The sequence below is a fragment of the Pithys albifrons genome, chromosome 2, assembly GCF_047495875.1.
Source record: "Pithys albifrons albifrons isolate INPA30051 chromosome 2, PitAlb_v1, whole genome shotgun sequence".
In the NCBI taxonomy this organism is placed as follows: domain Eukaryota; kingdom Metazoa; phylum Chordata; class Aves; order Passeriformes; family Thamnophilidae; genus Pithys; species Pithys albifrons.
Genome location: NC_092459.1, coordinates 97,994,514 through 98,009,628, shown reverse-complemented (window position 1 = coordinate 98,009,628; position 15,115 = coordinate 97,994,514). Strand labels below are relative to the sequence as shown.

General features: G+C 39.8%; 2 protein-coding genes across 4 annotated transcripts in view; one reads left to right on the top strand and one right to left on the bottom strand.

The window, feature by feature from the left end:
* RAB3GAP2 (RAB3 GTPase activating non-catalytic protein subunit 2) overlaps positions 1-7,915 on the top strand; it is a 46,810-nt gene extending 38,895 nt beyond the window's left edge. For all 3 annotated transcript variants that reach the window (XM_071579054.1, XM_071579037.1, XM_071579045.1), the window contains exons 28-35: positions 90-160; positions 1,680-1,715; positions 2,291-2,365; positions 3,147-3,365; positions 4,563-4,652; positions 4,739-4,957; positions 5,613-5,771; positions 6,050-7,915. In XM_071579054.1, coding sequence (XP_071435155.1) covers positions 90-160; positions 1,680-1,715; positions 2,291-2,365; positions 3,147-3,365; positions 4,563-4,652; positions 4,739-4,957; positions 5,613-5,771; positions 6,050-6,196 — 1,016 coding nt within the window. In that variant the 3' untranslated portion in view covers positions 6,197-7,915. The remainder of the gene's footprint in view (positions 1-89; positions 161-1,679; positions 1,716-2,290; positions 2,366-3,146; positions 3,366-4,562; positions 4,653-4,738; positions 4,958-5,612; positions 5,772-6,049) is intronic.
* IARS2 (isoleucyl-tRNA synthetase 2, mitochondrial) overlaps positions 2,447-15,115 on the bottom strand; it is a 34,753-nt gene continuing 22,084 nt past the window's right edge. The window contains exons 15-23 of the mRNA XM_071579066.1: positions 14,445-14,553; positions 13,590-13,692; positions 12,361-12,486; positions 11,880-12,011; positions 11,145-11,251; positions 10,189-10,334; positions 9,846-10,036; positions 8,679-8,823; positions 2,447-8,529 (exon numbers count right to left, since the gene is read on the bottom strand). Of these exons, the coding sequence (XP_071435167.1) occupies positions 8,378-8,529; positions 8,679-8,823; positions 9,846-10,036; positions 10,189-10,334; positions 11,145-11,251; positions 11,880-12,011; positions 12,361-12,486; positions 13,590-13,692; positions 14,445-14,553 (1,211 nt within the window). The 3' untranslated portion in view covers positions 2,447-8,377. The remainder of the gene's footprint in view (positions 8,530-8,678; positions 8,824-9,845; positions 10,037-10,188; positions 10,335-11,144; positions 11,252-11,879; positions 12,012-12,360; positions 12,487-13,589; positions 13,693-14,444; positions 14,554-15,115) is intronic.

Sequence of the window (15,115 nt, the reverse complement as noted above, 5' to 3'; positions counted from 1 at the left end):
ATAACTCACAATTCCTTCTCATTTTGTTCACCATCTTGTAAGATTCCTTTTCTGTTCCCTTGGAGTTTACAAGTGTGCCATTGTTGTAGGTATTGCCTTGATGATGTGGAACACATTCATAGTAAAAAGGCTTTCTTCAGCCACGTATCTGATGGACAAGGTGGGTGCAGTATCGGGACTGTTCTTGAGGCTGCGCTTCTGTTATTAGCTGAAAAGTGAAACTAGTATTTATAAATGTTTGGAATATCTTTCATTTAACCATGGAAACCCCCACTGTTTGCTTTATTATGTAGCTGACTTTTGGAATTGATGAAGGAATGCATGTTTTAAAATACCAAATCTGTTGAATGATTAACTGTAGGCAGCTGATCAACACTGGCTGATGTGTACTGAAGTCTTAAGCTCACTGTTAGCTTGTAGTGGCTAAATAAGTATTTGGGAAACAGTTTAAAACTACATCCATGTATAACATTCTGTTAGAAAACAAGAAATAGCTTAAAGTGGTTTCTCTGTGCCTGTTCCCTGGTAGGTTATTACCACGAAACTACCACAAGCAGCAGATTTTCCTGATGCTGTGGTCCAGATTTTGCATATGAGCTCTTACTCTGCAAAAAAGAACATTTTGTCGATGTTGTTGAGCACCTTTAACTATTGCTACTATTGCAAATCAGCTTTTGCTCTAGTATGTAGCAGGTTTGTTTGAATTTTAGAAGTTTTGTCCCTGCCAAATTTCAGTTTTTTCATGCTTATAACTATGCAGGGGATCTATTTACTGGAAGACAGTTTGGATATAGTACTGCTAGTCAGTGATGGATCTTCCTGAGTTGTGTGAGGAGAATCTGCCTGTTGCCAGATGTACAGCTGCAGCTGTTTTTCAGCATCAAAACCTAGATGCAAAGAGAAGTGCTGACAATTACTGATCCTTAAGGTTTATGTTATAGAAACAGTAGCACAACTTCCAGAAAAAGGGAGTTTTCACATTTGTTGGCATTTAAGCAGTCCCAAAACTGACAACTTGAAAGTTGTCTCGAATTCAGACTTTGAAACAGCATGATGAATCCACTTGAATTTGAGTTTAAATAATCCCATAATTCAGGACCCTGGAACCTCACTTCAGCTGTTGTTTACATTCTGCCATGATTTTGTAATCTTCCACTTACTTGTATGTGCTTCATCACGTGCAGCATTGAAGAAACTGCACCTCATAGTAACATTCCAAAACAGGGAATAATCAAGGTGTCTTTTCTGAAGAGTTCAGATGGGAAAAGCATGGAAACCATGCAATAATTCACTTGTTAGACCTTATCCATGCCAGTGAATATGCTGAAACATTCACTTTTCCTTTCCTTTTCCCTTGATCCCTAGTGTTTCTAATACTGCACTTGGTGTTCCAGCTTTAGTTCTGTATTCGAGAAATCACTGGGAATTTCTTAGCTGTCTGTAAGATGTGAGGACCTTGGGGCTTTATTTCTAATCCTGGGCTCCAAGAAGGATGAGCTAAATCAATGATGTTCATTTCTGTACATCTGTATCAAATCTTGTGTTGAAAGCAAGATATGCAACATACTGTAATGAACTATTTTCTCATTTTGTGTTAGGAAAATAGTAACAGAAAGTTAAAACGTGTAGCAGATATTAAAATGGAAATTATTCAGTTTTGCTGATTTTTTTTTTAACAGGTTGGAAAAGCTCCCAAGGACAGATTATGCAGACGGGCAAGTAATACTACTTTTGTCTAAGTGGGAAGAAATAAATAGAAATCTCTTGAATTTAATGCTGATTTGTGATGTATTTTTAAAAATTTCAGAAAAATTCAAAATGTAGCCCTAGAGAAAATGTTAAGAAATTTTAAGAAATGTAAATTACTCTTACCTGACAAAACAAACCAGAACAGTAGTATAACTTTGAATATAATAGAAGGTAGGCTTGAGGCTATGAGATGACAAATTACTATTAAATTTCATGCATAATGTCATTAGTGAAAACTTTTTTTGAAGACAACTGATGTGATCAGAAAATGAAATCAATTAGATAGCATTACCTGATTCAGTCTTCTTTGGAGATAAAGTATTGTAAATGGCTACATTTAACTTTATTCCAGTTTTTCATGTTATTTTTAATTCTTTGTTGTACTTCAGTGACTATTTGTTGACATTTAAATATAACAGGTTAATAAACTGAGCTGAACTATGTGTTTTATGTTAACAACTGTCTTCTCAGACATACAGAGCTAATAAAAACCTGTTTCAATTTCAACTGAAACAATTTAAATCACACTGTTTGTTATCAGGATGTAGGTATGAGTGACACAGCGATGACAGCTTTCCTTGGCTGCTGTTCAGAACTTCTGCAAACCTTGCTAGAGGTAAGTTTTTATTTTTCCATAGAAAGTAAGTGATGCCTTAAAAGTCTGTAAAAAAGACTCCAAGCCAAATTTTAGTAGGAGACAAGATAAAGAGTAGTTACTTTATTGAGCACCCAGACTCGTGCGTGGGCAAGCTTTAATTTCCATAGCTTTTATAATATGATCCATCCAATCTTCACTTTACACATTTCCAGTTCCACCTTTTTCCTGCCCCAGTCCCACCCCGGTTCCACCCCCCAGGAATTCAGTCTGGGGTCGATGAGACCCCCTCTTCATCAGCCTTCCTCTTCCTTGGCCTTCTGGAGTTCTTTCAATGTTCTTTTTTCTGGGTCACTCTGCCCTGTGTTTATGTCTTCTTCTGATACCCTTCAATCTTGTACCTTGAATAAGAGACTACACAGCTAAGGAATTTTAGCTCCCTGTTCTGGGACAGGGGGTAGTGATAGAAAGACATTAAACTTAAGCTATTAACCCACTAAAAATCTACTTTGCTACAGCTACTGTGTTCCTAAAATCTATAGAATGTGAAAATCAAAAAATCAAAAATCCTTCCTGCATCATAAGGAACTAATGGATTCAAATTTAATTTTAAAGACTTTGGTTATACTAATTTCTGTACCATTTAGTTCAGACAAATATTAATGAACTTCTAGAGAAAATGACATTTTCTTTTTAATTTCAGTGCAGAGAACTTGTGGTTAAAGCTGTGTCCTTTATGTGGGAGGCCAGTATAGACAATATATATTTTGTGCCTGACTGCTTTTCTGTGTTGCTCTGGCAGGCAGATGTCACCAGTGATGAAATGCAGGCTCCTGTCTTAGACACTGAAGATGCCTGGGTGTCAGTGGAGGGACCAGTATCCATAGTGGAACTTGCCCTGGAGCAGAAGCGCATTCACTACCCACTGGTGGAACACCAGTTTGTGTTGTGCACAGTCCTGTATGCCATCATGAGGTTTTCTCTGAAAAGTGTGAAGCCTCTGTCGCTGTTTGATAGCAAGGTATGTCTTTTGAAAGCATGTGTTTTAGCACTGCTAATCCTTCTTGGTCTCTGTAATACATGCTAGCTTTCACTCTTTAAACAGTTCATGCATAATTTTATGGAAGAGTTTTAGTCCACTGTGGTGCATTAATGAAGTTGTCACCAGAATTCAGGCTAAGACCCGAACTTGGTGTGTTTCCCTATGAATAAAAGATTTGTAGTGACCTCAGATGGCATGAAGATCAGCTCTTTAATAATTAGCTGGTCTGAAAATACTGCATGTCAAAGGGACTGGATGACAGGTTTTTCTAGTTGCTTTGAGAAGTGCCAGATCAGTGAAAACACAAATATTTAAAGATCAGAAATGTTATGTTACTGTCACTGTTATAACCATTACTGCTTATGATTATTCCAAAATTCTGAGCATCTCCAAGTGAATAAACAACTTGTCATTTAACCCATATAAACCACTTACAGAAAGTCACTGCCTTTAAAATGTGGTATATCTACAGTCAGAGTTTGACCCTCATCCAAAGCAGGTGCCAGGAATTGAGCTTTCCTCCTCCTAGCTTTACCATACTAGAATTCTAGGAGAATTTGAACAACAGAGGACTGGTATAGAATGTCACTTAATTTTTGTTGGGGTGAAAATGATTTAGTCCTGAAAGCTTGCACAGATTTCTTCATGATTTCCTGAATTTTTCCTGATTTTTTTTAGTAAATGTGGAGTATTGCTTGCCTTTTGCCAGAAGTTATTTGTTTGTAGGTAAACTGTGATGAATATTCGAGTCTTGTTATCATTGATCAAATTCCATTGGTTTCATGCCTTTTTTTTTTGTTAGCAGAAAGCATGATACTACCTTTTTGTCATTTCTCAAGAGTAAAATTGGATCATGTTCCTGTCCCGCCTTTCTTATTGTACTTGATATGTTGGTGTAAAGTCAGGGACCAGGAAATATATCCAAATTTCAACTAGAGCTGGTATCAGTTACCTATTTTAGTAGGCAGGTGGTTTTAAGCTTGAAAGCAAATCCTTGATGTGTTATGATTGCATGACCAGAAGTTTGGATTTTTCTGTGGCTTTAGTTTTTGTCCTCAAAGCAAAACAGAAGATGAAGTACAAATTAAATGGCAGAAATAAGTGGCCTGCTTACTATTGGATTGAAATGGATATTCCCCTGTATCCCTGAGGCCTGTCTCTGGTTCTCAATTTTAGGGCAAAAATGCATTTTTCAAAGACCTTACATCAATTCAGCTGCTACCTAGTGGGGATATGGATCCAAATGTGCTATCCATACGACAACAGGTAGGCATAAGTTTTGTACTCTTTAAGTTCTTAAATTTTTTTAATTTCAAATAATACTGGAGTAACCTGCAATTTTTCCTTCCAAGTTCTTGCTCAAAGTTGTGAGTGCAGCAGTTGAAACACTGTGTTCATCACAGAAGGCCAACGAAGTCTCAGAAGAGGAATTGTTTCCTTTTGAAAAGGGGAAGAATTGGCCAACTTTGGCTGCAGACCTGGCTCAGTATCTTCAGATCTCTGAGGATCTGGTCAAAAGGCATTATGTCTGTGAACTGTATAGTTACGGGATGGATCATCTTGGTGAAGAGGTAATAACAGCTTTTAAGAGTTTTTTAAAAGTACAACATTATGTCATATATTCTGCTAAAATTACTTTTTCACTTACTTAAAATGCCTGGAATGGTTAGGCAAGATTTATTAAGCCCATCAAATCCCCAGGCTGGAAAGTCAAAGACTGTAAAAGTATTTTTCCAAGAGCAATAATTACCCTAATTTTTTCTTTTTCCCAGTGAGAATCTGTATACATGGAAACATGACAGGGAGTTATACTGCTGGTCTAAACCAGCATGGCCTTTTTTATTTTATAATATTTGATAGTTTCAGGAATTTGGGTTTTTTTGCCTTTAATCTATCTTAGAAAAGAAAAAAACTTAGGACAAAAATAGATTTTCCTTGAGGGAAAAAGCAAACAAGAGAGTATATGAAAGTTAGGAATATGTTCCTGGACTGTAAAACAGATCCTGTGCTCATGCTAATCACTGTGTAAAGTAGAGAGTAATTCTGTGCCTTTGTTTACTCTTCTGCTGCTCTGAAGGTGCTTCATTACAGTAACACATAACAACAGTCTAAAACTATTGTCCTTTTAGCATGGAGCACCTTCTTTTGATACTTTTCAGGCCTCCAGATGTGTGAGCTGTGTCATGCTGAAATGGTTTCCATTTCCTTATATTTCTCTGCTTTCAGGCTTTTCTTCAAGTGGATGACAAGGAAGTGATGGCATCACAGCTACTCATCCTGGCTGGGCAAAGGCTGGCCTTCACTTTGCTCCATGGGCAGAGCACGGAGGGCATGGAACTCCTCGCTAGGCTTCCTCCAACGCTGTGTACGTGGCTCAAAGCTATGGTAAGTTAAGCTCAGTTGTGGAAAACAGGTTGATTTTTCAGAAGCTTCTGTTCACCAAGACAGAGGTTACATATGAATGGCCCTTTCTTAATCATAGAAACAAGAATTTTTTTCCATTTTTCCTTATGCTGGTTCTGTTTCAGGGAGGGTAAAGCAGTTTCCTGGGTCCAAAGCATCAGCTTAATTGTGTCTATCAACCTTAGTAATCTGGTTTTATGCAAGTTCTGGATGGCTTATCTGCAAAATTACTCTAATGCTGTGTTTATTCTGTTATACAGGACCCCAAGGAACTTCAAAATGTAGAATTGCCAATTGAAACAACAGCTAAGCTGGTGAACAAGGTCATTGAGCACCTGCCGGAGAACCACGGGCAGTACAGCCTGGCCCTGAACCTCATCGAGGCTGTCGAGGCCATCCCCTCGTGATCTGCTGTACATCATTTGACACAAAGAGGCTGAACTTCACCGAAGAAATTTCCATGTGGCTCTTGTTAAGCAATGAAAAGAATAGTCACCATGACAGAATTTCAAAAGGTTATTTTAAATTGGAGTGTATTTGAAATTCTGCACTAGTACGAATATGTTTAGTTTCTAGTACACTTGTCAGTATCTGAACTGCTTTGTTATTTATTTCTGACTTGAGTGCTTTATGCAATTGTTTAAATTGGGTATATTTGACAGCAGTTTTAGTCTCTTAACAAAGTCACATCTTGTGAAGTTCTGTATTTCATGCTGGCAGTAACTGCTGCATTTTCAATGTTCCATGTATGATTTGTTTTTCAAAACAAGCTTTAGAATTAGTCCCAAGAAGAACTTCAGTCTCTGAAGTTACCATGTAAAGCCAATACTGCTTTTTCTGAAGCCAGAGCTGGCGTTGGGCTCATGCCTTGTAACTGCATTATGTGTGAGAATGACAACTGCACTAGAAGTAGGATCAAACATCCTGGGGTCTCATACAAAGGGAGAACAGCCCAGCAAAGAGAATCCAATTCTCCAGCTGTGAATATGGACTCATCTTTTAGTCCAGATCTCCCGGTATTGTCTCTAGGTTGCTGGACTTCAGCTAAAACTGGATTTACATCCCTCTCCATTATTATTAAGCTCAGCTGAGTTTAAGTAGGTCAAGGAATGTCTTACTGTAAGATTGTTCCTCCATCTTATCACTGTAGAAGACGTAGTAAGCTATAAATCTCTGCACATGTTAACTTGTAGTCAAAATGCTCGAAAAGTTGATCCAACTTCTCTGACGATCTATAGTACTGAGTACTTTAGCCTTAAACACTTTTATTTACAGTACCTACAGGGAATCATATAGTGAATATCTTCACTATTGGAGTAGTACTGAACATGATTATTTTGCATCAGTTACTGTTCACTGTTTGCCTGAAGGAAGCCAGGAGAGAAAAATGAAATTGGTGTAACCTGGTTTTTTGTGTTGAAGTCAGCTGAAATTACCAGCTCTATCTTGTAACCTACTCCTCTTGCATTACATATAAGAAACATTCTCCTTGCTGGAGACAGAATTTAGAATTTGGTCTTATTTTTCTGAAGCATGTGCTGCTGTCATCTAAGGGTTAGACTTCCCCCCTTAAGAAAGGTTATGCAGGTGGCTTGTTCAACACAGCCTCCTGCATCTGTTCCACAGCCCCAGTTCCTATCCCAGCACTCCTGATGGAGGCTTCTTGATTTGATGCCAAATGTTTGACTTTCTACAGATAGAGCAAAGAACAGTAGGAATTCCAGTAAGAGTAAGTACCAGCCCTGGTCTGTGTTCTATGTACTTCTCTACTGACTTCCGTAAGAGGTTAAAAGAGCTGTAAGGGAGAAATGAGAGATGGCAATATTGTACAGGTAACTTGACCACCTTGCCTGACAGCACTTCACACTTGGGCAGGAAGGAGTAGGCTTGAGATTTGGTCATGGTGAAACCTGGGGAAAACCAAGTTTTTCTTAGCTGCATTACATTCCTTGATCCTGGTACAGCTGTGTAAAGGATTTTACTGTAACTGAGTATCATGTCAGAGCTGACACACTACACCAATCAAATCTGTAATGTATTGTAAGTAATACTCTGTATATAGTGCTATTTTGTGTCTAATTTGCTGTGGATTTGTGTAAATTGATTAAATAAAATTTGAGGTTTCATTGTGTCTTTTCCTTCTTTTTAGGGAATGGTGGTCACCACCTTTTCTTCTCTCCTGTTTTACAAGAGGAGTAGACACTCCACTGGAGAGAGGACTGGTTCTCTGGGGTTCTACAGAGCTCCCAGCTCACAGTATAAAAGTTATTATACGAGAGCTGGTTTACTCAGGAGTTTCACTTACACAGAATTGAACTTCCACAGCACACAAGTTGCTAAGAACAAGTAAATTAGTTATTTTTAACCACCCTTTTTATTAAGCTGAAAAGTGATATACACAAGTAGGTGTGTGTATATATATACATATACACAGAAAGTTCCCCAAAATACATGATACTTCTGCTCAGGCTGGGGCTCAAGCATCTGGTTCTACAGGTTTCAGTATGCAGACCTGCTGGTTAGCCATTGCTATGTTAGATTTTGATACTCAAGACTTTGGGAGCAGGTTGTGCACAGGCATTTCATCTTCACGTGCTCCCTTTCCCAGCAAGGACATTCAGGCACCGTGGACAAGGAGTGCTTGAGGACTCGGAAGTGTATCTTCTGCAGCGAGGGCATTTGGCTTTGGCAATTGGTCGGGCTATAACTTTATAGGAAGATTGTTCACAGATGACACCACCTGTTAAAGGAAGTGTTATTGATGAGAGAGAGAGGCTGTAGCTGTAGGTGAAACTCAACTACACCTAAGCTGTGAACAACAAAGAATGTTGTAGTACAGGAAAGAACTGGCTGCTTAGCACTGTAGCCTGTCTGGAATAGTCCTCTTACCTTCCAAGTTGATCAGAAAGGTCCCTTTGATGATGTTTGCATCTGCTGGTGTTTCTTTGGGTAGCTCGCTTAGCAGGGTTGTCTGGGAAGCCATCATTATCTCATTCAGCTGTGAAACACTGGAAGTTTCCTCAGCCTGCAGTGCCTAGAGGAGAGAGGAAATTTTCAGATTTGCAAGCTGTTTTTGTTCCTCAGCATCCACCTCCTAGGAGACACTGGAGCAAATATAAATTGCTGTGTATGTGATTGCAGCAGCTGTCAGAGCCTTGTCAGGGAGAGAGCACAGGTTTGTTTATGCACGTGTCTGAATGTGTATCTATAATTCTGTTTAAGTACAGCATCGAAACTGGCATCTATCCCTCCAAACTCTCAGATGCTCCATTCTGTAAAACATGCTAAACATGCTTCTGACCCAGAGTGGATGATTTGAACCAAAAGTTTCATTTCCTTACTCCTGCCAGGAGCAAGAGTACAGACTTGAACTGCAGTGTCCAAGGTTCCCTCTGCAGTTTACTTTGACCCCTCACATCAAGGAAGCAGATGACCTTAGCTCAGGGGTGAGGATGGGATCCAGCACATTCTAATGTATGAAGTGATAAGCTGGGTTCTGGGGCAGAGCACACCCTCAGCAAGTTTGCTGCTGACAGTGCTCAGAAGAGGGGCTGACACACCAGCTGGCTGTGCAGTTCAGAGCAATTTCAGTGCGAGGAGAAACTGGCTGGCAATTTCACAGAGCTCTGCCCCAGTTGGCTGTAAAGCCGGTGGCCAAGCAGCTGACCATGAGAAGGTCAGCAGCATTCTGCATTAGGAGGCTGTGATACAAAAAGCACTGCCAGCAGGTTGAAGAGGATCCTTCTCCAGGAAAACACAGACCCACTTTTTTACTCTGTGGGTGGTCAAGTGCTGGCACAGGTAGCCCAGAGCAGGGGTGGGGTCTCCATCCTCAGACATAGTCAAAAGCCAACTGGACACAGTCCTGGGCAACTTGTTCTAACTAAGCCTGCCTGGGCAAGTGCCTTGGGCTGTACAGACTCCAGTGGTCCCTTCCAACCTCAACTCTTCTGTGATCTCCTGGCAAGTACAAAGCATAAGAAAGTTTACAGAAATAAGTTTGTAGAAATTAGTATTTTCCACACAGACAGCACTATTCTTAGCTGCATTTTTTACCTCCATTAATTCAAACAGCAGTCCAGGCTCAATTACAATGATGACTTCATATTCCAAAGCATTCTTGCCAGAGATGGACCCAAGGAAAGAGTCTCTCATTGCACATGCACCTTCTATGGCTTCCTCAACGCCAGGCTTCTTCCATGCTGAGCTTGCATTAATCCAGCCGGTACGAAACACACCCTCCGAGTCTTGAGAGCAGAACAAAGGAATTCTTAGTTTTCTATGCAAGTGTTTATTAAATGAACAAAAGAGAATGGCGTATCTCTGTATTTGCATTCCTTTTAACTCTGCATTTCCACAGTGCACTGAAAGAAGTCCTTAGCTATTATATGTGCTTTACCTTTCTTATAAGGGATGTGCTGGAAAACCTCCTCTGCCAAGTGAGGAAGGATTGGTGCAAAGGACCGCACGACTACGTCTAAAGCCTCTGCTAGCACAGTTAGACACGAACGCCGCTTAGGATCTTTGGCTTCTTCACAATAGAGCCTGCAAGACAGCAATGCCCACGTTCATGTCACGGTTCCTGCTCAAGAGCAGAACAGCCATGAGAGTACAGAAGTCTGACCCAGCCTGCCTTTCTAAGAAAAACTTCTCTTAAATGCCCTTCCTAGGCAAGCACAGTGGGCTACAGACAGGACCATCTGCACCCACATTTGTCACAGGACAGGAGATTCTGTACATGTTAATTTGTATAGAGAGGATCTGTCGCCTGCAGCTCTGTTAGCTCTTTGTTCTGGTTCATCTATAAAGCTTAGCATTAGGGCTTTTTTTATCTCCCCCTCCTGCTGGTCTTTATTCACATTCTGGCAGCTAAAGACCAGTACAACCCCTCATCTCCTACCCACATGAAACAGCCTTTTCAAATTTACAAAGGTATCTGTCTCATCCTTAGGATTTTTTACCGATTCAAAAAAGCAGATAAATACATTTAGTTGTCCAGGTAAGTGCTAAAAGCTCTTTCCCCTACCCTCCCAAGTTCAGATGCACACCCTTCTATGCAGAAATACAGATCCAAGACTCTAAATATTTACTTGGTTTTAAATGTTCATGCTTGAGTAGGTTTTAAAGTGATCAGTACCCCCAGTGGACAGAACACAGAACAACGATAAGAAACACTGAGGTGAGAGCAGCTGAGCTTTCACTGGGAGTGTGAATGCACTAGAGCACAATGTGTAACTGTGAGAGGTTCTCTGAGATACCTGTATCCACCCAGCATTCACCTGCAACGTTACTACCTCCATCTCAAACCCATTAACGTGTTTTTTTCCCTTTTAAAGGCAGCAAGAAGGAATTTACCTGTCTTTGATTATGCTGAAATAGAAGTTAGACAAGTTTCTGGAACAGAATGCTTGCAGTAATCGGACAACTTTGCTATAATCATATTCTTTGTATGCTTCTGTAACCTGGGAGAGGGAGCAGAGGCAGGCAAGAACAGCATATCAGTTTTCATCACATGGGAAATAATGACAGCCACTGATAAACCCAAATTTAAAGGAACTGTAATGACTGACAAAGTCTGGGAGAATATTTTCTTTAAAAGGTTGTTGTGGAGGAAAACAGTATTAGTTCAGTTAACAATTAGGCCAAAGAAATAATTTCCATTTAAATTTGAGGGGAGTGAACAGGAGGGGACCCAAGAAATTATGACCACAGTTTCAGCAGAATGGTTCTGAGTGACAGAAATGGGGAAGTTTTGGTCTACAGCAGATTTCCAAAGCTCTAGAATTTTGCGGGTTTGCTTTTTAAATCCTTTTTTAACTATTTCTGAAGACTTCTGATTTGACACCTTGGGCAGTGGTGAGGAGTGGGAAAATCTGGTCGATGTCAAAACCAAGTTAAGTGTTAAAAAAAAAGCCCTTCTCAAAAGTTGAAAGGGGCTTGAGGGAGTGCACATTGCATCAAATAATCCTTGGGATTGTAATGTGCCTACTTGACACACCATCTACTCACACACTTAAAGATTTTTCCCTAGAGATTATAACCAATGAAAAACACTCCACACACATTCATCTAAATACAATCTACCCCTACCTTGCTGCCATAATCCTGCAATAAATGAAGCATGTATTGATCTACTATGTACATCTCTGAAGGGGGGATGGAATCGGTCTCTGGATTGAAGCCATCCATGTTTCCCAGCATGAAGCGCAGTGTATTCCGGAGCTACAACCCAGAAAAAATAAACATTAATGGTCTGCACTTCAGATGAAAAGCAAAATTCTAGTATTCTGCACTGAATTAACTAAAATTGGCTACTTTTCAAAATGACTGTTTGAATAGATATATCATCACATAGAAGGACCTGTAGAAGAATAAAGACTGGCTGTTACCAAAGCATGCTGCAAAAATCACTTTTTCTTAGTATGGTCTTTGATTCATGGATGTAAGAAGTAGTGGTACCTACCTAAATGAGTTTGGAAAAGCTTCCTTTAGTTTAAAGACTGAAAAACTTTGCAACCACTACAAAGGACCTGTTATTAGCATGAACTGCATTAGCACATGTGACTCTTACCTTGTTGATATCATCTCTGGCAGCATTAAGTACCACAGGCCCAATCAGCACCTCAGTGAAAACATTGGATTCTGCCACCCACCAGCGGAGAACATCGGCACCATATGGAGGATCCTTGGTGTGATCCTAAGGACAGACAGAAAGGCACACGAGTAAAACTGCTGGGGGTCCTGCAGCCTGGTGAGCAGTGCTGTGAGCTACAGAGTCATGGAGTACCTCCAGCTCTAAGGGACCCAGAGGGATCATCATGTCCAACTTCCTGCTCCTTGCAGGACTACCTAAAACTCTGTTTGTGTGCCCAAAAGGCCACTCTATTTGGAGCCTTCACCTCCTCTTAGCAGGATTTACTGTCAGGCAGGGCTACACTATATACTTGCAGCAAGCAGCCTGTGTACAGGCAATGCTAAAACCCAGGTAAGTTGAGATAAACTCACCTTGAATGCTTATCATTAAAACAGCAATGTTAATATCTAAAACTATACACTTTTTTCTTCCTCTTCAGACTGTTTTCCACTCTGAAAATGGCTTCTCTCCTTGTTGAAAGAATAGAAATAATTGTGTTTTAATGAATCAGATAACCAAGTCTTTGTAAGGATTGGTTCTTTTGTCGAGAGAGCTGCAAAATCTGCTTTGCAGCCTCAGAAAGAGCAACAGCAGGACTGGGGAGAGAGAAAGATTCAGAGCATCACCTGCAGTGCAATATTTGTGACTACAGAATGAAGTTTCCAGAGTCAGTAACAGTCTAGGCTGATAACAGGCAGATGGCTGGGTTGCAACTCCTACATCTGACAGCTCTACTGCTAGGACCACCTTGTATGTTTCATTCAGTTTGAATGCAAAGGTGAATTGTTTTAAAATTTTGGGTTTTTAAATATTCCCCCCCTGCCCTTCATTACTCCATCAACAGTGTTACCATGTGCATTTGGTTTCTGTGGCCAGGTAAAAAGGAACCATCCTACACTGTCTGCATAATTTTCTTCTCTTTTAGTGTTTCCTCTTAGCAGAGAACAAAGGTGTGGGGTTTTTGGCACTTCAACTGAAGCAAAACAACTCAAGGTTTCCACTCTTGCAAAAATGGAATTGCAGCGTAGCCAAAGACTTTAGAAGAACCTTACAGAGTTCTGCTACAAGACAGCTGCTTACAGAAAACCATGCCACAGGACAGTTGCACAATCTGGTAGTGAAAAACCGTAACTAGCGATTTTAAAAGAACTCAAAATTTCACTTACTTCGCCTCCATTGATAACAATATCAGGGTCAACCACGTTGCCAATAGATTTAGACATCTTCTCCCCTTTCTCACCGAGAGTAAATCCATGAACTACCAGAGTCCTGGAGAAAAGATTTTTAGTGAAAACAAAATATCAGTGAAATTCTATGTTCAGAATAGATTTCTAATGAGGATATTGCTAAGTCAAAACATACAGAAACCCTCTATTTCAGTAAGCTGAGGCTTCATCTGATGACTTCAACCAACCATGAATACACTGTACTACTCTCCAAGTAGTGCCAACAACTTTATTTTCCTCATTTAATACTGTTGTGCAAGCAACAGATTGTTTAGATATCCAGAGCACATGTATTTCAGATTAATTAAAGACTAAAGTATTATTTACTTTTTAAGCCAATACTTTTCCCAAAACTGTGCAGCTTCCTTGCAAATGACCCCCATTACCCTTCCCTATGCTTTTCATCCTCCAGGGGACAATCAGCGTTTCACAGCCCCTGCAGAAGATCAGCACACAGTCACTCTAAATTCCCGACAGCCTAACATTCAATTCACAAGTCAAGGATCCCTTTGATTATGGGAGTGGGAGAGATGGCAAAAGAACAGACTTGTATCTGATAATGTAATACCTTAAGGACTGAGAAACAAAACATCTATTAAAATTCTGATGGAAAAAATTAAACAGTAAATTCTTTCCAATCTAATCTGGGAAAAACTTTATACTGAAAATGTAAGAACATAAATCAGATACCTAGTAATGGTTTGATTCCTCTTGTTTATATGCTGCTGTACACACTACCACAAGACTGTTATTCAATAAAAGGAGTAGCAATGTGTCTGCAATCCACACACTTACTTGTATGGTGCCTTTTTCCTTAGGGCCACACTAGTTAATAGAGAGGACTGAAACCAACCTCCCAGTTGGTCTTTTCCTTCAAGGTATGTATCAGCTCTTTGCTCTGCACCTTTAAAAACAGAAAATTTTGTTTGAAATATTAGCCTGTATCTTCAAACAAGTAATACACAAAATCTGTAAAAGTGATCAGTGAAAATTATTCTGCTGCTTAAACCCAGGAGATAAGTTACTTTCATTAAGTGGTCTGTGATTACTTAACCATGAGACAAGGGATTCATTAGCACAACATATTTTTTAAAAATCAAGGACTCACTGAACTCCATAATTTAACAAATAAGCTTGCTCTCCCCCAAACAAAATAAATTCCAAAAACAAGCTATCATGCTCAGAGTGCTTCATAAGACCGCAGCTCACCTGTGACAGAATTTACATTTCTGGTCACTGGTATTCCAGGAAAATTAAAAATTTCAGGAAAGGGTTAGGATAAAATGGAGAACAAGAAAGTCTGTTGGGGGAGAGAGGCATCTGGAGAAGCCTGCCTTGTTTAGCTTATCTAGGTGAAGGCTGAAATATTATTCATTATAAATACACAAAAAATGGGAATTCCAGAGAAGAACATCTGGAGCTAGTGAGTACTGCTGGCATCAGAGGAAAAATGGGCTACAAGGCAC